The 21,357-nt window shown below is 39.0% G+C and overlaps 1 protein-coding gene across 6 annotated transcripts in view; it reads left to right on the forward strand.

The window, feature by feature from the left end:
- The window catches only part of LOC134651123 (ubiquitin carboxyl-terminal hydrolase 7), a 30,311-nt gene extending 15,655 nt beyond the window's left edge, over positions 1-14,656 (forward strand). For 3 of the 6 annotated variants that reach the window (XM_063506133.1, XM_063506134.1, XM_063506139.1), the window contains 13 exons: positions 138-234; positions 1,288-1,524; positions 2,452-2,725; positions 3,702-3,793; positions 4,672-4,696; positions 7,617-7,761; positions 8,634-8,741; positions 9,369-9,531; positions 9,685-9,806; positions 10,021-10,156; positions 12,848-13,006; positions 13,539-13,632; positions 14,202-14,656. In XM_063506133.1, coding sequence (XP_063362203.1) covers positions 138-234; positions 1,288-1,524; positions 2,452-2,725; positions 3,702-3,793; positions 4,672-4,696; positions 7,617-7,761; positions 8,634-8,741; positions 9,369-9,531; positions 9,685-9,806; positions 10,021-10,156; positions 12,848-13,006; positions 13,539-13,632; positions 14,202-14,317 — 1,768 coding nt within the window. In that variant the 3' untranslated portion in view covers positions 14,318-14,656. Of the gene's footprint in view, positions 1-137; positions 235-1,287; positions 1,525-2,451; positions 2,726-3,701; positions 3,794-4,671; positions 4,697-7,603; positions 7,762-8,633; positions 8,742-9,368; positions 9,532-9,684; positions 9,807-10,020; positions 10,157-12,847; positions 13,007-13,538; positions 13,633-14,201 lie in introns of all 6 variants that reach the window. The other 3 variants (XM_063506137.1, XM_063506135.1, XM_063506138.1) reach the window with 3 other exon arrangements.
- The last annotated feature ends 6,701 nt before the right edge of the window (positions 14,657-21,357 follow it).

Here is a 21,357-nt window from a genome sequence, read left to right on the forward strand (position 1 = left end):
GGACGCACCTTTTGTAAGTGCGGATATTTTAAATATGGTCACCACTAGTTTCAACAAGGTCTGATGTAAATTACGATGTTTTGTTATCTCAATAGCTTCACGTAGTCAGTAACATCGTTTAAATGTTTTTTTTGCAGGGATTCTCAATTAAAAACGGTGTTGCAAGAAGTAACTCAACCAGACATTCCGTCTGAGCTTAGTGAGAGACTGGCAGAGGAGAAACGAATTGAAACAGTAAGTACTACAAGTAGTAGTAAAACACTTTATTGTACAAAAATCAGAACAAAACAGGAAAAATATTTTTTATTATACAGGGTGGATTTTCTTTTTGGGTCAGTGAGGGTGTGGCTTTTTTGTACATTACCGTAAGTTGACCCCTAGGAAACTATTGATACTGGATAGGAATGGAATCGATTGGCATACAAAAACAGCATGTGAAAAATAAAAGTTTTCATTTTCATACAAATTGTATGGGAAAAGTTTTCCTCGATTTGTGGCTTTTCTAGCCGGAAATTTTTTTTTGGTTCCATACAAGCTTTTGATCCTTAATAGGAATGGGATCGATTGGCATCAAAAAAAAAGTTTGTCCAAAATGACCTTTTTCTCGCACCCTGTATGTTTTTTCCAAAATCTGTAAAAGCCAATCTTCATTAATTTGAAATCGAGGGAAGGTCTTCTTAGACCGTTTTCTCGTAGCAGCACGGGATCTGGTAGCTGCCCTCACTGACCCAAAAAGAAAATCCACCCTGTATAATGATACGATTATTTAATTTTATGATACGATAGAGCTTTCTCTTGTATTTGACCTTGGCTGGCCATGTGTATCAAGTACCCACCCTAACATGCATATTGTGTAGCAAACCTCTGTCCCTTTCTTATAAACGCACGTGTCAAAATGACGAATAGGGACAAACGATTATTAAGGGCTCGTTAGATTGAACAGAAATTTACGAATAACGCCGTAAATCGCCAGCGTTCTCCCTCACACGGCACCAAAACTAAACACCCACGCCAGTGGGCAGACACTCCTGACTTCGGACTAACTCGGCTCAGTTCGGCTCAGCATTGCTCCGAGCAATTATTAGGGTTGACACAACTTGAAGTCCCTTTGCGTGCACGACCACAGATAAGATAATGGCTTGAATTTTGACAACCCTAAATAGCCGAAAGGGATAGTGCCATAAGTTAGAAAGGGATATCATGATTCGACCCTGAATCGCTGTCAAACTTCGGTTTTGTAGGAAGTGTCCTTTCTGTACGGTACTTATTCTGTGCCCACGCTTTCAGATCCGTCGCAAGGAGCGCAACGAGGCGCACCTGTACATGACCGTGAACGCTGTGCTGGAGGACGACTTCGACGGCCACCAGGGCAATGACCTCTACGACCCGGAGCGCGCGCACTACCGCGCCTTCCGGGTGCGCAAGCAGGCCACCGTGGCAGAGCTCATGGAGATGCTGGCTGAGAACTTCCGCTACCCGCAGAAGCATCTCCGCCCGTGGCCGTTCAGTGCGCGCTCTAATCAGGTGGGTAATTCTGCATTTTTAGGATTGTGTACCCAAAGGGTAAAAACGGGACTTTTACTAAAGTCTATTTTTTTATTCGGTAGACTAAAATGACATTTCATAGTATGAAATGACACATGATGTTCATACTATGAAATGTCATTTTAGTCTACCGAATAAAAAAATAGACTTTACTACTCCACTGTCCGTCTGTCTGTCACCAGGCTCTATCTCATGAACCGTAATAGCTGAAACTTGACAGTTGAAACTTTCACAGATGATGTATTTATGTTGCCGCTATAACAACTAATACTAAAAAGTACGGAACCCTCAGTGGGCGAGTCCGACTCGTACAGTGTCCGGTTTTTCATAACCTTTCATGTGTATGGTGGTCAAATCTCGGTTGTGCTCTAGAGAGCAGAAAAAATCGTTCTGGAAAAAATGCAAAAAGGTGACAAAAAATTCGGTCAGATAATGGATTGGGACAGATTTTTGGTTAGAGTTGGAGCGGTTTCTGCGTCCTGTGTGCTAAGGTAACGTTTGCAAAATTTGAATCTACGTACTTTCAACAGTATACACTCGTTAGTTACAAAAGTATGAGGGTATTGAGGGTTACGTTCTATGGTCTATTAATTAGGCAAATATGATAGCAAAAAATGTTGACAGATTCAGTAAAAATATTATAAATGACATCGATCTTTGCGTCCAATGTTTCATCTTGTTTGATGTTTACAAAGTATTTGTCTAATGTAGACACTCAATGATTGAAAATAATCGCACACATTTTATTTCAATTCAATTCAATTTATTTATTTAAAAAACAACAATGGCCCATAATGGTTAGTAACAATTAAGATTAAAAACTAAGTGTTAGTGGAACAAAAACAGAAAGCGATTTACAAAATACACAGACAGCAATAAACAATAATACATGATTTATTTTAACAGACTTGCAGACCAACCTGCCTAGACATAATCAACGATCAGCACAAGACGGTAGCAGATGTGTCGGAGAACACCAACCCCTGGAACATCTTCCTCGAGATGCTGCCCCCGGACTCCGGGCTCAGCACCCTGCCCACCTTCGACAAGGACAACGATGTAGTGCTGTTCTTCAAGTTCTATGATCCGAAGCAGAAGAGGATCCATTATTGCGGACACCACTATTTACCGATTGCGAGCAAGTTGCCCGATCTCATACCGTTACTCAATAAACGTGCTGGTGAGTGTTATGATATAAAGCTGAGATTCTTAAACACTTTCGCGATTATCAATCACCATTAGGCTTTAAGATACACTTGAAAGTTTCACTTACGTAAGTAACTTATCGTTATCTCATTGTAACAAATAACTTTGTCCCCACTTACGTGAGTAAAATTTACAAGTGTATCTCGGGCCTTACATTACAAGTTACATAATTATTATGGTGCACACATGTGCTTGCCACTACCTAAGACTTTCGAACGCTAGATGGCCGCTGGTTCCGAAAAGAGATTAAAATTGATACATTTGTCTATACATTTTTGAAACTGCGGTTTATGTTAAGAATAACATGCATCAATTTTCAACGTTTAAAAGTGCTCGCAGATGCGACAAAATTTACATCCAAGACGTGAACTCTGCTTAGCTTGCTAAAAGTATTTTTGGGATGGCACCTAAAATATACAATAAGTTGCCAAGACATATAATAACAATAGATAATTTAATTGAATTTAAAAAATGCCTGTATGGATTTTTGGTACAAAAAGCATACTACTCGATAATGGAATATTTACTGGACACATTTTAATTTAGTTTATTTATTTTTTTAAGTATGTACACTCTTATTTTGCTTGACATTTAATATATTATTTTCGGTTGACATCATATTATAATTAGTGCATGCTCCATCTCTTCTGATTTTATATTTGTATGCCAAATGGCAAAACATAGTGGAACATAAGCTATTGTATAAGATCTTTATTTAACCTATGTTTACAAATGAATAAATTTTGACTTTGATTTTGATTTTGATCTAAACAAGAACATTTTTACTTCCTCGTATATGTATAAACACATTGCTTAGGGTGGTATTACATCTGTCTAATATCTTGGACCAATGTGCATTGCGTCTCGCTTTCTCATAAAGCAAAATGTTACATAGATTCTGTCTCCAAGTATAATGCTGTTCTTTAACATATTTTTTTTTCTATTCATAGGTTTCCCAGCAGATACTCCCCTAGTACTGTACGAGGAAATCAAACCCGACTTCGTGGAGAAGATCAATAATTACAACGACCCTCTAGAAAAGGTACTTATTATTAATTAGTCTACCCCTGTCTCTGTCTCTATGTGTTTTCGACCAACTTGTTGTATTAGTAACATTAGTATCGGAAAATCGATGTCCTACCGCTTTTTTTAAGTTACATCGATGCATCTGACCGTTATGAAGCTTTTAGTTGTCACGAAAACCGTTTGCCGGATGCTAAAATCATAACATAACTCACTATATGAGAGTGTCAAATCGCATATCGGTTGTCTATACGCGGATATACAAATGAGTCGACCATTTTACGAAGTCTAGTGCACTCCAGACGTTGGGACACCGCCATTTCATTCTTGAGTGTACTTTTAGATAATTAATATAAAATTCAGTATAAATATAAAATATTATAGGACATTCTTACACAGATTGACTAAGTCCCACAGTAAGTTCAAGAAGGCTTGTGTTGTGGGTACTCGGACTGTGGGATAATTATTAATTACTGTTATGTACTTTCTTTTGTGAACAAATCAAATCATAGATGGCTTATAGTCGAGAAATTGGGACGGGTTCCGCCGTGGCAAAGTGGCATAGGGGGTTCATGGCGCTAGCCGCGACAGCTAAAGACGCCAGTTCGAATCCAGCCTTCACCACTGGAAGGCTTCATCACTTTAGTATATTATATAACTGAAATATATGTAATTTCAGTTTATAATTATGTCTTGGTCAAATGCGGTTGATGTAACTTATATTTGTGGTTACGATGTAATTGTAAATATCTAAATATGTTGTATGAGACAAATACTTTCGTTAGTTGGATGTCATTGGTTTACAATTGTTAAGAGCAGTATGATTTCAAGTTCTAAGCCCACTCTGTGTTGTGTAGTAGACATTATATGGTACTTGGACGATTGATTGCTTTGTAGTTAACATGTATGGCCGGCACAGGTATGGTACGTGTCATTACAATTATTTTTACACCATATACAATAAACATAACCATAGCTTGGTAGCTGTCATTTACTGTTAGCAACGAAATGAATTGGGCTGAAATAAAAAATAGTTTAAAAGGAGGGTGGGCAAATTGGCCTAATGACCAATAAGGATAGGCAATATGTCACTGGATAGCTTATTCTAAGTTCTAATACCTTTACTATGGCAGATAGTCCCAAATCTTTGTGTGAAAAAAGTTATCACCGCAAAAAGTAGTGTGAGTTTAAACGTGACTGTATAGTTTTTTTTCGATACTAAGTACCTGTGCCGCAGATCATTAAGGTTTTGTTATTGTGGATGATTTGGTGTCACGATATTTCCGTTTTTTATTCGTTTTCTTATGTTTTTTTGTCATATTTTTTTTTATAAACAGAGATTTGACAAGTCTCGTCATACAAAAAATGGAGTATATAAAAAAACCTATCCAATGGTATGTCGTTTATTCTTATTGGTTCATAGGCCAGTGTCCATACAAATCTGCCCATCCTCCTTTGCTTAGCCAAATATTCATTGATCGTATAAGAAGTCTAGTAAAGTCTAAGACATAATATTCGTGTCCGCATTTGACAGCTAAATAAGATGGAGCTGTACGGCGCCATCATTAGCTGTCAAATTATAAGTACGAATTAGTAGTTGGCTTAACACATCTAAAACAATCAGTCAATTTGCTTTCAGCTGAATCTTGTATTCCTCTGCAATCTAGCACCATTTATAGATCTAGTCGTCTTCCACCTTTAAAGTGACAGGAGGTTTGATTTCTTTATTTGACTTCAAATTAATTTTAGTGAAAAAGTGAGACATAAAATCACGCTTTTACGTTATACGAGGGCTGGCTGGTAAGTCTCCGAAATGAAAGATTAAAAAAAATATAATTAAAAAAGTAATAATGTCATTCTAACCTCTTGGCTTTTACGTTAATGCGGAAGCAATATCAAGTTTTTATAATATAAATAATAATATATTAAAGCGACCTAAAGAAAAACTGTATTCATTTTCGTGAAAATGGAAAAATCGGAAGTGCGTGCGGTAATTAAGTTTTATGTTTTGAAAGGCAAAACTGCAACACAAATTAAAACCAAACTGGATCGCGTTTTAGGATCTTCTTCGCCTTCTTTAAGCACAGTTCACACTTGGGTTGTCGACTTCAGACGTGGTCGGCAGAGCTGTACAGATGCTCCCCGCAGCGGACGGCCCAATGAGGTAACGACTCCGGAAATTATCAACAAAGTAAAAAAAATTGTATTGGATGATCGCCGTGTGAAGTTGGTGGAAATAGCAGAGATGGTAAACATTTCAAAAGAACGTGTTTTTAACATTTTGCACCAACACTTGGAAATGAACAAGCTCTGTGCTCGTTGGGTGCCGCGTCTCTTAACAGACGAGCAAAAACTAACCCGCAAGGATGTTTCGACGGAGTGTTTGAAGAAGTACAGGCATAATCCTAACGAGTTTTTACGTCGCTACATAACGGTTGACGAGACGTGGATCCACCACTACACGCCTGAGACAAAAGAACAGTCTAGGCAGTGGACAAATCGGGGTGAACCTGCCCCTAAGAAAGCAAAAGTGGTTTTGTCAGCCGGTAAAGTAATGGCAACCGTATTTTGGGATTCCAAAGGACTGGTTTTCGTGGATTACCTTCAAAAGGGAAGAACCATTAACGCCCAATATTATGCTGATCTGCTACAAAACCTCGATAACGCAATCAAAGAGAAAAGGCCTCATTTAAATAAGAAAAAAATTTTACTCCATCAGGATAACGCCCCTGTTCACACGGCTAAAATTGCAATGGCTAAAATCGAAGATTTGCACTACGAATTGTTACCTCATCCCCCGTATTCACCAGATTTGGCCCCTTGCGACTTCCATTTGTTCCCAAATCTCAAAAAGTGGCTAGGCGGACAAAAATTTTCGTCGAACTCTGAAGTCATAGAAGCTGTTAATAGGTATTTTGAGGGACTCGAAGAATCGTTTTTTAGAAATGGGATAATAGCCTTGGAGAAACGTTGGGCCAAGTGCGTGGACTCAGAAGGGACCTACGTTGAAAAATAAAATATAACATTTATATATATTGTCTTATTTCTGTGCCGTTTCGGAAACTTATCATCCCGCCCTCGTATTTCCAATTGCTTTGCTGCTAGGAAAGAAAAACGACTAATAATATTGATGGTTGATGTTTCGGTTAGTAACTAGATTGCCTCTCATTTATAGAGCTATTACCATTACTACCACTTCGGATATATGATTCTGATAATGGCGTGTTAATGTCACATTTGTTTTAAACTGCGGAAGCAAAAATCCCGTCAAAAATGTGCATGTTATGTGTCATTAACAGAATACTTTATCCTAATCTTACATATTTGTTATTTTGAATATTCGTGCTGATTCGTTTTAGACCTATGTTCTGCAGTTATGATTTTTTAAATATTTTAATGAAACTTCGAAATGCTTGTAATATGGCTTTCAATTGAAAAGCAAATTTTAAAACGAATCTGCATTAAATATCATTTATAGGGCATGCAATTTTTCACATCATAAACACCTTGCAAACATTAACAAATAGCTTAAAAAGCACTAGCTTTAGATTTTGTTCCAATTTCAAGATACGAGTCGTACGCAACCTTAACAAAAATCCTGCAAGAAAGGGATTAATTAATAATTTCATTGTAGAGAGTAGGGTTTGTCCCATAATTTATTGCGTATCCAAATGACCGTTTCTTTTAACATAATATTGACTTTAACCTCTAAAATCGTCCCTAATCTTAACAAGTCGTCGCGTAATATTGCATGCCCTAACCCGTGTCCGACCCGCGCGGCGGCCTCAAGGCGGCCGTCGCTCGGGTTGAGTCGTGTGCACGCGGCCAGGCTTTGGACGAACTGATGGATGGCGACATCATCGTGTTCGAGCGAGCCGACCACCGGCACGAGGAGCTCGAGCTGCCAACCTGCCAGGACTACTTCAAGTACATCTTCTACAAGGTCGAGGTGCAGTTTGTGGACAAGACGGTACCCAATGATCCGGGGTGAGTCCAAATATTGTATTCTAATCCTATAAAAAAAAAACCTTTCTTTGGCTACCCCTTTCAGAATGGTTCACTATGATCGTGCGTGTTGATTTTAATTGTAAATTTTAACCGATCATCTACTGTCATTTGACACATTTATACCAATCCACAGACAATCCAACCTCTAGACATAGCATAGTCGCACTACCCCCTCTGCCACACATACGGTAGCGTTACTCCATCTTCGAGTCAATCCCATGCCGTGATTGGTCCGTGTCTTTGAACGGAGGAGTATTTTTGGCAGCATCGGTTTCATGAAAGAATTGGCCTAAGCTCAGTCTAGAGGTTGGATTGTCAGTGTACCAATCATATCATAAAGAAAAACTAAAAGATTTATACAAATACTTATACTTGTAGAAATAGGTACAACGGTTGATACACCGAATCAATCACTTAACTACTTGTCGCGTTTCAAATTTTGGGCTTTTATCTTTACATGAACGATCAGATAAAAATGACTTATTTTAATAATAGCTGTTAGCTATTTGAATAATATCTATTAACCTTTTCGACGCCGTGTCAAACACAAAAGCTGTCTCTCAGACGCCACGTCACCGAAGTGTCAAAACTGAAATTGAACTTTATGCATATGCACCTAGGTTTATGTTGCTCTGTGGTCTATGGCCGATTAATACGTCTTTGGCGTTGGACCTGCGGTGCGTATATATCGGTCATTAGCTTCCAAAATGTTAACTATTTATTATGTATATTGTATGTATGTCATTTGTAGCAGCCATTTAGTCTACAAGAGTAAATTTTTGTCCTGCAGGGGGGATGGGATGTAAGTATGGTGATTAATTGATTATAACTAATGAGAGAAACATTTGCAGATTCACAATGGAGTTGTCTATGCAAATGCGTTACGAGCAAATGGCGAGAGCGGTCGGCCAACGGCTCAACGTCGACCCTTACTTAATACAATTCTTCAAGTGTCAGAAGTAAGTACAATTTAATAACTAGGTAGTCTAACCTATTTTCCGTCATACGAAATCAGACTGCGGTTAGCGTTCAATTTAACAAACAAGCTTATTTATTTATTGTGCAAGTATTTACACTCTTAATTTTCGTAATAAACTAATATTTCCTGTATCATTTATAAAAAATTTTGACTTCTAATCGCTGGCTCATTTTGATTCATTATATACCGTATAGTATAATGCGTCATTGCCTTTTTTGCCGACGCAGGGTAAAGGGTTAAATCCCGGACATTTGGGCTAACTAAATTATTGTTTATTCCCTTATAACACAGCTATTATATTCTTCGTGCTTTTTATACCGCTCTATGAATGGTCCTTAGACAGGGTGTATACTGAAACAAATCTGGGAAATTCCATAATATCCGACAGCCCATAGTAAAAGTAACTAAGGATGATATTCTATCTGTCCAATATCTTGGCCCAATGTGTATTTGCGTCTCACATTTTGCTTAATGAGAGAGTGAGACGCAATGCACATTGGACAAAGAAATTGGACAGGTGGAATACCACCCAAGACCAGACCCAAGTAGACATGCAGAGTTGTTTTTTTAATGTAATGTTTAACATTGTTGTTGTTTCCTGTTGCAGTTACAAGGACACGCCCGGTTTGCCGCTGCGGTACTCTTACGACGGGATACTGAAGGACCTGCTAGTGTACTGTAAACCAAAGTCCCCTAAGAAATTGTTCTACCAGATTTTATCTATTAAAGTTAACGAATTGGACAATAAGAAACAGTTCAAATGTTTATGGGTAAGTGTGTACCCTTAACTTAAAAAAAAAGTTTTTAATTCATACAAATATGGTTCCAATTGACTTATTTTATTAGTTCCTATTGGTAAGAATTGGGATTAACTTGTTCGTCATAAGCTCGTAACTGAAAAAATATTTAATTTTTCATTGCAGGTTGGTCCTAATTACAAAGAAGATAAAGAATTAATTTTATATCCAAACAAAGGTGGCAAAGTAGCAGACATATTAGAAGAGGCGGCTAAAGTTGTTGAAATGTCTCCCGACGGGTCGGGCAGGTGAGCGTCTTTACATTATTTTTCTTGACTGTTTATTTAATTTTGTTTCATAGTTCCAAAACATACTTAGTTACATATTTTAAAGTGGTTAAAAAGGTCTTATTTCTGTTTTATAACTTAAGGCCTTATCACACACTCGATTTGCGTCGTTGTTGCACATACGGTATGAACACACTTACGCGCAACCCAGACTCACGAAAATGTTTGTCGGCAGATTACGGATCGTGGAGGTGTCGTGTCACAAAGTGTTGCCCGGGCCCGACCCCGAGCTGACGCTCGACCAGGTCACCATAGCGCCGCCCAGACTCTACAGAATAGAGGAGATACCTCAGGACGAGTTGAATCTACAGGTTACTTGTGTTCACATACTGTATCTTCTTAAAAAGGTTAACCTTTTGGACGCCAATGACCGATATATCCGCACCGTAGGTTCAACGCCAAAGACCGATTAATCGGTCACAGACCACAGAGCAACATAGACCTACGTGCGTATGCATAAAGTTCAATTTCAGTTTTGACACTTCGGTGACGTGGCGTCAGCGTGACAGCTTTTGTGTTTGACACGGCGTCGAAAAGGTTAATCTTATTTTTATCTTAACTTTATTTATTTGTAAGTGCAATAGGTATGGGTCATAATTCGAGCGCTTCAATCCCATCGTAACTTTTTTGGCGATTTTTTTTATGATAAGTATAGGACGCAAAAGAGCAGACGAATCGCCCGACGTAAGCGATTACCGTCGCCCATGGACACCCGCCAGAGGGGATGTGCGTTGCCGGCATTTAACCTTTTCGACGCCGTGTCAAACACAAAAGCTGCCACTCGGACGCCACGTCCCCGAAGTGTCAAAACTGAAATTGAACTTTATGCATGTGCACATAGGTCTATGTTGCTCTTTCGCGTTGGACCTGCGGTGCTGATATATCCGTCATTGGCGTCCAAAAGGTTAAGATGGGAGTACGCTCTTTTCTTGAAGGTCGTATCGGTCCGGAATTACCGCTGGCGACAGTTTATTCCACAGTTTAGCTGTGCGAGGCAGGATATTTCTGGAGAAACGCACAGTTGAGGGCTGCCAACCATCTAAGTGGTGAAGATGGAAATGTTGACGCGTAGAGCGATGGTGGAAAGAAGCTTTTACTGTTATATGGACTATTACTTCTGCCATATAACCATCATTAATATAATTATCTACGCCACTTAACGCTGTGAAATGCAAGTTATACGTGCAGCATATTATCAACTGATGTGAAATGTTCTGAAGCTCTTATTGATTTTTAGGGTTCCGTAGCCAAATGGCAAAAAACGGAACCCTTATAGATTCGTCATGTCTGTCTGTCTGTCTGTCCGTCTGTCCGTCTGTCCGTCTGTCCGTCTGTCTGTCCGTCCGTATGTCACAGCCACTTTTCTCCGAAACTATAAGAACTATACTGTTGAAACTTGGTAAGTAGATATATTCTGTAAACCGCATTAAGATTTTCACACAAAAATAGAAAAAAAACAATAAATTTTTGGGGTTCCCCATACTTCGAACTGAAACTCAAAAATTTTTTTTTCATCAAACCCATACGTGTGGGGTATCTATGGATAGGTCTTCAAAAATGATATTGAGGTTTCTAATATAATTTTTTTCTAAACTGAATAGTTTGCGCGAGAGACACTTACAAAGTGGTAAAATGTGTGTGTCCCCCCCTGTAACTTCTAAAATAAGAGAATGATAAAACTAAAAAAAATATATGATGTACATTACCATGTAAACTTCCACCGAAAATTGGTTTGAACGAGATCTAGTAAGTAGTTTTTTTTTATACGTCATAAATCGCCTAAATACGGAACCCTTCATGGGCGAGTCCGACTCGCACTTGGCCGCTTTTTTGTTGATGGTGCGGAACCCTCCGTGCGCGAGTCCAACTCGCACTTGGCCGGTTTTGTAAATTATATTGAAGTCTCACATCCCGGTTTTTTTTTAGTTTATATGGGTACTGATGACCACCGGCTAATAACTAGCCACCTTATACTAAAATGACTTCTGTTTATAGGTAAATAGAATTCATTAGGGTTCCGTAGCCAAATGGCAAAAAACGGAACCCTTATAGATTCGTCATGTCTGTCTGTCTGTCCGTCTGTCCGTCTGTCCGTCTGTCTGTCCGTCCGTATGTCACAGCCACTTTTCTCCGAAACTATAAGAACTATACTGTTGAAACTTGGTAAGTAGATGTATTCTGTGAACCGCATTAAGATTTTCACACAAAAATAGAAAAAAAACAATAAATTTTTGGGGTTCCCCATACTTCGAACTGAAACTCAAATTTTTTTTTTTCATCAACCCATACGTGTGGGGTATCTATGGATAGGTCTTCAAAAATGATATTGAGGTTTCTAATATCATTTTTTTCTAAACTGAATAGTTTGCGCGAGAGACACTTCCAAAGTGGTAAAATGTGTGTCCCCCCCCCTGTAACTTCTAAAATAAGCGAATGATAAAACTAAAAAAAATATATGATGTACATTACCATGTAAACTTCCACCGAAAATTGGTTTGAACGAGATCTAGCAAGTAGTTTTTTTTTAATACGTCATAAATCGCCTAAATACGGAACCCTTCATGGGCGAGTCCGACTCGCACTTGGCCGCTTTTTTTTTAGTTTAGGGTGGCCAGTTACTAAACAGTGACCAGAGCCCGTACCATGAGTCGCTGACAGTGTCAAAACTGACATATAGGTACGCTATCGAGAACGCAATTTAGTTTCTATACATCTCTTTTGCATTAATATGCGAGTACGAGTGAGATGCATAGAAAGTAAATAACGTTCTCGACGGCGTTTATGTCAGTGCCAAATTGATGGTAGCCGTACTTTAATGGCCGAATTACTCTATATACTTTTGTTTTAACACCCGCAACGCACTACCCCAGAAACCGGTCGTCTATAGCTGCGTATAAAACAACCCGCCCAGCGGGTTGTCCGTCATCTGAGCAAAGTTCACGAGCGCCCACCAGTTGGGTTCCTTGCAGTGAATGTGTTAAATATGTTAATGTTGTGTTTAGGAGGACGAGGCGTTAGTGCCGTGCGCCCACTTCCACAAGCAGGTTTACGCGACGTTCGGCATCCCGTTCTACACGCGCGTGAAGCACCTCGAGCCGTTCCAGGCCGTCAAAGACCGGCTGCAGGCCAAGCTCGACATACCCAACAAGGAGTGGGAAAAGGTAACCGAATAACATTGAATATCATCATTATCATCATGAACCCTTTAACTTCAAGATCAATTTTTAAATTTTTAAATTTTTTGCGATGTCTTGGTAGGCTTCCGTAGCTCAATTGGTTAAGAGCAACACACGGATTGTGGAGGATGCGGGTTCAAGTCCTGCCGGAAGCGGAACTTTTTCCATTTTTTCCTTTAATATAAAAAGTCTTGAGAGATGGTATAATGACAATACTAGCTTTTGCCTGCGACTTTGTCTGCGTGGCGTTAGTAATTTGGGCAGCTTATTTAAATCCAATCTGCTTTTTATCGAGATCCCCTTTTCACGCCCTTGAACGGTGATTTCTGGGATAAAAACTACCCTATATCCTTCCCCGGGACTCAAACTATCTCCATACCAAATTACAACTAAATCGGTTCAGCGGTTTAAGCGTGAACAGACAGACAGACACACTTTCGAATTTATAATATTAGTATGAATTATATAATAAAGGGGAGGTTGAGTTATGTGTTAACATATCTTTTTCTTGTTTCAGTACAATTTCGCTATAGTGACAAATGGCAGACCTAACTACATAAGTGAAGGGGCGACAATAAACATATTCGACTTCAGGCCGAGTAGTAACGCAAGTAAGTACCTCCTCCTACCGTCTTAAATTTTACATTGGCTTGCTATTGGTGTTCGGACATTTAAACGGGAATAGATCCGTTATCGTTCAATACTCTCATAATGTGCTACAGAAAAGTTAGACAGCACCTCGCGTTCCTGTATCACGGCCTTTGACACCGATGTACACTTGTACAGTTAGCAAAACTATTAGCTTAGCACAAACATGTATACTAACAGTTTTGCTGTCTGTTCATTCGGGCTGTTCAATGAAATGAACAATAAGATGGAAATTTCCCGCATTCGGTTACATAATAATAAGTATGAACGGCATTCCAATACGACACCCATTCAGTGCCGAAAACTCGACTATCGGGTATTTTATGATTTCGTTCCCAGGCCGGACGACCAGATAGTCGGCATCGTGGTACTACAAATTTTTGTGGCCTGGCGCGGATGTCTTGTTTGGCTGGGTGGCAATGAATGTGTTAACGTAACGGATCTCTTCCCCGGAAAATGTGTTTGCAAAATTCAAAATTGTCGATGGTCATCGCTCGAGTCCGTCCCGGGATGCGTGCTAAAATGTAAGAAGATCTGTCGCTTCCAGACGCGACGGGGCGGCCGTGGCTGGGGCTGGACCACATCAACAAGACGCCGAAGCGCTCGCGCGTCAACTACCTGGAGAAAGCCATCAAGATCTACAACTGAGCGTCTCCCCCCACCCCCGCCCCCGCCGGGACCGCGCTAGGGCCCCGATACTTATGTAAATACGATTTACTTTCGTTACCGACTTTGTCTGTTATCTATTTATGACGTTTGGAAGCAGATCGATATCATTTCCATATTTTTGCAATGCGGTGGAGTCCATGTTTTATACATTAGTAGATTAGACCATATTGTATGTACATATATTGTAATTTTAAAACGCATATTTATATGGGCCCTAGACGTAACCGTTTTTCGAGTGAATGTAACTTAGCGCCGGGCGAACGTGTGAGATTTCTTTTTTCGAGGAATTCTGTCTTGAAAATAATTGACTATCACAGGCTCCTGAACTAATGTGCGACGTAAATCAAGCATAAGATTGTGCTGTCATCAATAGGTAGAGCGGACACGGCGCCGTATGTTTGTTGAAGACCTATTTAAAATCCAAACACGATATGAAGCCGCATTAGCGGCATTTGAAGATACGGTGTTTATAATGCCGTTCTTCGTTCATAACCTTCGTCTATGCCTTTTTAATTAGTTCAGTTATCTGTGTTCATGCCTCCCTGTTAAATGTATAATAGAGGAGGAATGTACGTCAAATGTTTGAGTGCTTGACACTATCCGATTAATTGCCACTTTCATACTTAATACATAGTGAAAAAGTTGGTTAATTATTGGAATTAGGTTGTCAAATACTAGGACGTTGACGTTAAGTAACGTAGACAGTGCGGCCTACGAAATGTCAAGTATGCTAGCAGCTGGGTATGGTCCGCGACGTAAGTTACGTTCACTCGACCGTCAACAGACACCAGTTCGACCTGTACCGCGCTATTTATTACGTATTTATATATATTTGGACCATAGGTGACATTCATTGTAGTTTAATAATTGGAATCAGTAGTCCTGCTAGCAGATGTGCGTAACATTGTTTTTTTATAATTGAACGATTCGCCGAATTATTTTTCGATACATTGTGTAGGCCAATCATTCTATAAAATATATCCCTCGTTAAAGTTATAATGTAGAAATAGTCTAAACTAAAATGACGGGCACCTGGCTCAGTTGTAAATTTGTTTTAAAGGAATTACTATACTATTATCAAAAATCAAAAGGCATCAATCAGTTCTAAAACGTCAGACATCACGAGAGTCAAGCGTGCATAATGACTGGCTGACCTAAAATTATAGTGCCTATTGCGATCCATTACCTTAATTTTTTCGGGCATTTTTCTTTGTATCGCTCAAATATGCAAAAGCGACAGAGAGGCAGATAACGAGATTTCGATTTTTGATGTTCGCGGTAGCCCTTCAAAATCATGATAGATATCGTGCATACAGTCAAATTCATTGGCATGTATATGTTTCATCCCCTATTGAATAAGTCGACTAAGAGTATTCATGTACTTTTAATTCGTCAAGACTATCTTTTAGGTTTCAATTTTAAAAATAACGCAAAAGGAGAATTGCGTTTCAGATGGTAAGCGGATACCCCTTTTGGTTCTCACTAAACGTGTAAGCGTTGTGAAGCATTTTATTGTGCAGCTAAGTAAACCTTATAACGGTCGGGCAACGAGTCATTTTAGCGTAGACAGTATCGAACTTGGTAAGTGAATGTCGGTTATGTTCAAAGTATCTCAGTTTGGTATTGCCTTTTAGCATTTCCAGTGTCGAAAATCGTGTTTGGCCTCCCCCAATACTTAGAATGTCGAATAAACTACTTTATTTATACTTAAGCACGGACCGGTCGGTCGGTCGCACGTTGCAGGACGAGCGGGGGCGACAACTGACCGGCCGGTAGCATTTTTGGTGATTCGACTCGAGCTCAGCATTTCTACAGAGTATACAGCATTATTTAGATACGAGTTTGTACTATGGAGATATATTATAACGATGTTTAAGGGTATTATTATATGTATATAGTCAAATGTGCCTGTGTGTGGTCGCTTTTCGGTATACGTGGCCTATAGTCGTCTGCGACAAGCCGGCGACACGCATTTTATTTACGAATTCTCAGTGGTAAGATGTAGATGTTCCTTATCTCTGGGTGACCGTCCACCAAAGCAGAGTATTAAAGATGTAGTGAACAATCCTTTGCCATCGTATATTCTCAGAAACATTCGTATTTGTCATGTTACTTCAGTCAACCGCAGTACTTTTTGTACTGAGACTGACTAAAATAGCATAACACGTTCGTGCGTTTCCGTGAAAATACGATGGTAAAGGATTATTCACTACATCTTTACACAGTACCTATTTGAATTGAATGGGGGAGGCACCTGTCAATTTTAGCGTCTATGGCATTGTCGAATTCCCACATAAAAAGGAACCATCGTCGAGTGCGTATCTACAATTAGCTTTTACCGGCCTCTCCCATTCAACGTGGGTTGTTATTATTATCATTCAATATAAAATGCTTCATATGGCAAGAATAAAATCATGAAATGTATGCAATAATCAATTTTAGTGAAAAAAATAATTCGCAATATCAATGAAATAATAAGAAGTATTAGTATGGAATGTATAATTTTAGTAGGAAATTTGGAAAATATTGCCTAGGCAAGGCAGATATGTGGTCTAGATAAAGGTCTAAAGTATTAAAGTGGCATTAACGGTAGCTTGGGTAAATATTTTATACCATATTTTAGATCCAATTGAGTTTACTAGTGCCAAACTGCATTAGGTAATAAAAGTTCTGTTAAGAATGTAATAAAGATGAATTTGGGATTTGCTTTGTTTGGTAGACGGTCACCCATAGTCGCGCTTGATCCGCATACTTTAATAACATAGACTAAAATAATATTGTTATTTTTTACTGTCTGTAATACTTAGTTATTATATTACGTCATTTTATCATATTGTGTTGAATCTTGACCATTGAATGCTCTTGTTTATAGGTAATCCTAATAAAATTTCACTATAGTTATTTTTTTCTATTAGCATCATCGAATCAAATTTAATCCCCATTGTGATAAAATAGCAACTATTAGTGAGGCTTGTACATAATAGCTCCTGCACATACCTCGAGGACCGGTAGGTTTCAGCTTTTTTCTAACTTAAAAAAACTAACGATATGTGAGTTCTTATGTAACCTGTTTTATAGAAAATATTGAAGTGTGGATAGAATAAAATGTGTTGATTGTCGAATCACCAAAAGGCGGCGCCGGTGCCGGCGCGGCCGCTGCACCTAAGTAACTAGCACCACATTGTTAAGGCTGAAAGCCGCTCAGAACATCCGAACGTGTATAATGTTACTATTTAATTTTTAACTAATTTTTTGCCGGAAATAATAGTGGCAAATGGGATTATAGTTTCATAGTTGATTCACTATTGAGACCCGTCTGTAGGAGTCGGACCTCGAGCAGAGTTCCAAGACAACTTACCTACAAACTATTGGAGGGAGTTCCAATGTTTGTTATGTTGGATGTGAATGTTACACTGAATATAATCCTATATTTGTTTACACTTGTTTGTTTTTAAATTGAATACCTTTTTATAAAGATGTTAACCTTTTGAATGATACTGGATCAATAGTCAATGTTAGTTGATATGCGATTGTGGTTTTGATACAGTATCCGATATATCGAAGGGGCCAAGATGTTCAAAATATCTGTACATACAAAGCCTCTATAGTCTAAACTGAAGTTAAAGTGCATGTTCAGATATTTTTGAACAACTTGGCCGATCCGATATATCAGATGGTGACTGTTCATACAATCATGTTAGCGTCCAAAAGGTTAACAAATAAAATCCTCGCCAGATTAGCACTCCAAAATTGACTGTATAATTTTGTACCTACGAATACGATTCGAAAGGTTAAGTTCTAGTACAGTGGTGGGCAAAGTACGGCCCGCGGGCTAGCTCCGGCCCGCGAATGGATTTTATCCGGCCCGCCGCCGGTCCTATGAAATAATTAATATATGACATTGGCCCACGATTCAAAAATAAATCGCAAATTAAAATAAATTTTGGCTACAATTCTGGCCCTCCACTTAAATTTCCTAAACTTTCTGGCCCCCTATGAAGAAAGTTTGCCCACCACTGTTCTAGTAGTTCGTTTGAGTGTGAGCATTGGGAATACACGGCCTAGTGATCCGTTTTCCACACAAACATACCTACGATTGGCTGGACGACAGATGGGACTAAATATTGTTGGCGGACAGACATACGGGCTCGGGCACAGCACTCCATAGATTACATTTAATTGAACGTGTGCCTTGTGTTCGCGCCAACCAAAGCGATAGAACGCAAAGCATGTAGCAACTGTAGCATTGTGCGCGTAGCTAGGTAGTCAATGCTTTTCATGAGGTAGGTATACCTATACACACAAGAGCAATGGCAAACGGTTTGTATATAAAAATCCATACAAAGATAAGTACCCATCTTTATACTTTTTTGTGAAGTTGAAACGCACACATTTATGATGGACCGATCCATGGCTCTTAAAATGGTGTTCAAGCTGTGATTATTGTCTGAATGGTCTACCTTGATAAGAGCCTTCTTTCACTGCATATTTCAATAGGTACTTATAGCGTTATTGTTATTCATAAACGCGGTACAACCCCTATTAGCAATTAATCGTTTGTCTTACTATGCGATTTTGACTTATCTTTGCATTTGTAAGAAAGGGATAAAACATGTAAAGTTTCATGATAAGGATTCTACGAGCATTTCCTAATTTTATCATACGTAATAAGAGCTACCTACCTACTAACCAAGACGTTTAAGTAATCTACTCTATCTTATTAGCTTATTCATTAGTGTAATGAGAGTAAAAGTAAGACTTGGAAGCAATTTCCGACCATAATTGATCTAATCGCCGGCGGCGGGTAGCTGGTAATTCGTTTTCTGGAGACAGGCGATTTACCAGGCCGATGTAGTAAATAAGGGTATAAGATTTGCAAAAATAACTAAACAACGATTGGAGTGACAATCTGGAAATGATGGACACTGGATTAGATACAGAAATAATATAAACATGGTATACATATAATTTTAAAAACATTTTTTGTAATATTTAGATTTTTTCAGGCGATAACTTTCAAAATGGTGACAGGCCAAGCAATAATAAAGTATAGAGGGATATGCTTGGAACACAATTTTTGACTCCGTAACCACACCTCGGACACTGGCGATCAAATGCCTAAGCTCTTGTAGGTGAACGCGTACCATGCTTGTGTGAGTGAGATAAGACATTGTAGGGTAACTGTGAGGTAACCGAGAGCGGGTGGGCGGCACTTTCAACGGGAGGCAGGGAGTGTCAATACTGTACGCTAGTACTCTTTATTATACTGTGCCGTAACTGAACGCGACCAAAAACGTAGTGACACTATAGAAACATTAGGACCAATAAATAATAGTTATTTTCGCCACACCAGCTCGTAAAGGTACTCTTTATTCTTGAAAAACTGATAAGGATTACATTTTATTCACAATAGTGTAAAGTACCTTATCTGATGCAAATTGAAGATAAAAAATATTTGACGTAAAGGCTTTACGTTTACGTTAAATATTCTTCAATTTACGCGCTTAATTTCCGAATAGCGAGAATACCCGGTTCGTTAATCTATGTTAATCCTTCTGACCGTGCAAAGGATTCACGTGTCTAACTTGATTTGGCCCATCGCAGTCGGCACAGTTTATCAGTGTCGGCGCCCCGAGAATGCGCCGCGGCCGCTCAATGGCGAGTCGTTAGCTATAATCCGATTCGGGCATTCGAGTATTCATCGCACGATCACAAGGAACACAGGTCAGTAGATCAACACCTTCGTAGAAGCGAAATATCGCTATTATCGCTTACTCTTATACCTATCTTGACGCATTTTTTGCATCTAAAAGGTTGGTATTTGCAAATCAAATACTGTATTTTTATTGAGCGCCTAAGTGTCGCTATGTAATCCTAGGAATTTCTGGGTGACTACATTAGTATCCCATCTTCATCAGGGAATTTGTAACCTAATTTTGTACCTAATAAGGTATTCAAAAGTGACGCTGGTAAGTTTTATATTAAGTACCTACTTAATATAAAACTTACCAGCGTCACTTTTTAACTACCTAGTTATAATTGTTATAAATTCAATTTAATAATTTTTAGTCGCCTTACATTTGAATTGTGTTATCAGTACCTATTGGTTTTTGGTGTTAACACTTTAAGTAAATACACGCTGGATACAAACGGACCTTCTGTACCTTTAACACTGCTGTCCGGGCTTTCGGCATTTCCCCATCGCCCTAGTGCTGCAGAGCCCAGGAATTCGAATGCAAATGGAAAATGCCATTAGATCAGCAAACAGTTGCGATCAAACGTTGCATTGTGCACACACAAATCATTATAGCATACCGCCACATTGTCGGTCCGGTGTACAAAGTTTAATCACCATTGTACTACAAACACAGAGGTAAGAGCAATGAAAGCGGGTTAGTTTGTATAGATTTTTTTAAATAGAGTGGTCCGTTTTGCATTGTTCTCAAGAAGATATTGATTGTTAGCGAGAGTGTTAGCGAGCCAATCATATTAGAGCTCGACGTACCTACTGGTTCAGCAATCGATGTGTAGGTACGTATTGTATAGTATGACAAACAAACAAGCAAAAAAGTGAGAGCGATCGGAGAACACTCAGGTGTTCTGAAGATGAGAAGACAAGAAAATAATAACAATTCTTCTTGGAGTTTTTAGAAGTTTCTTGGGGGGTTTCGCGTCGTTCGCTGCGATTGTATGGGGGTGGAGGTAAAGGAACCTCTGTTGGCAGTCGGATACATTTCAGTAGACGCAAAATATCTTAGTTTCTGTATGTAATTTAAAATATCACTCGATGCAGATACTTACCGACGAACATAGCTAAAATCAATTTCAGCATGTAACGCTAACCTTACTAAGTTTTATTTACGTCTTGAGAGAACTATAAAAATGTTATGGGGATATAATTCGGTCCACATTTGATTGTATTCGCCAGTCCAGTATAGATATCGATAAGCATGCATTTTCGCCGTTGTTTCGTCGTATTGGGAATGGTTGTTCGTTTGCTTGACGGGAATATGATCACA

This window comes from Cydia amplana, chromosome 9 (assembly GCF_948474715.1).
Source record: "Cydia amplana chromosome 9, ilCydAmpl1.1, whole genome shotgun sequence".
NCBI lineage: Eukaryota > Metazoa > Arthropoda > Insecta > Lepidoptera > Tortricidae > Cydia > Cydia amplana.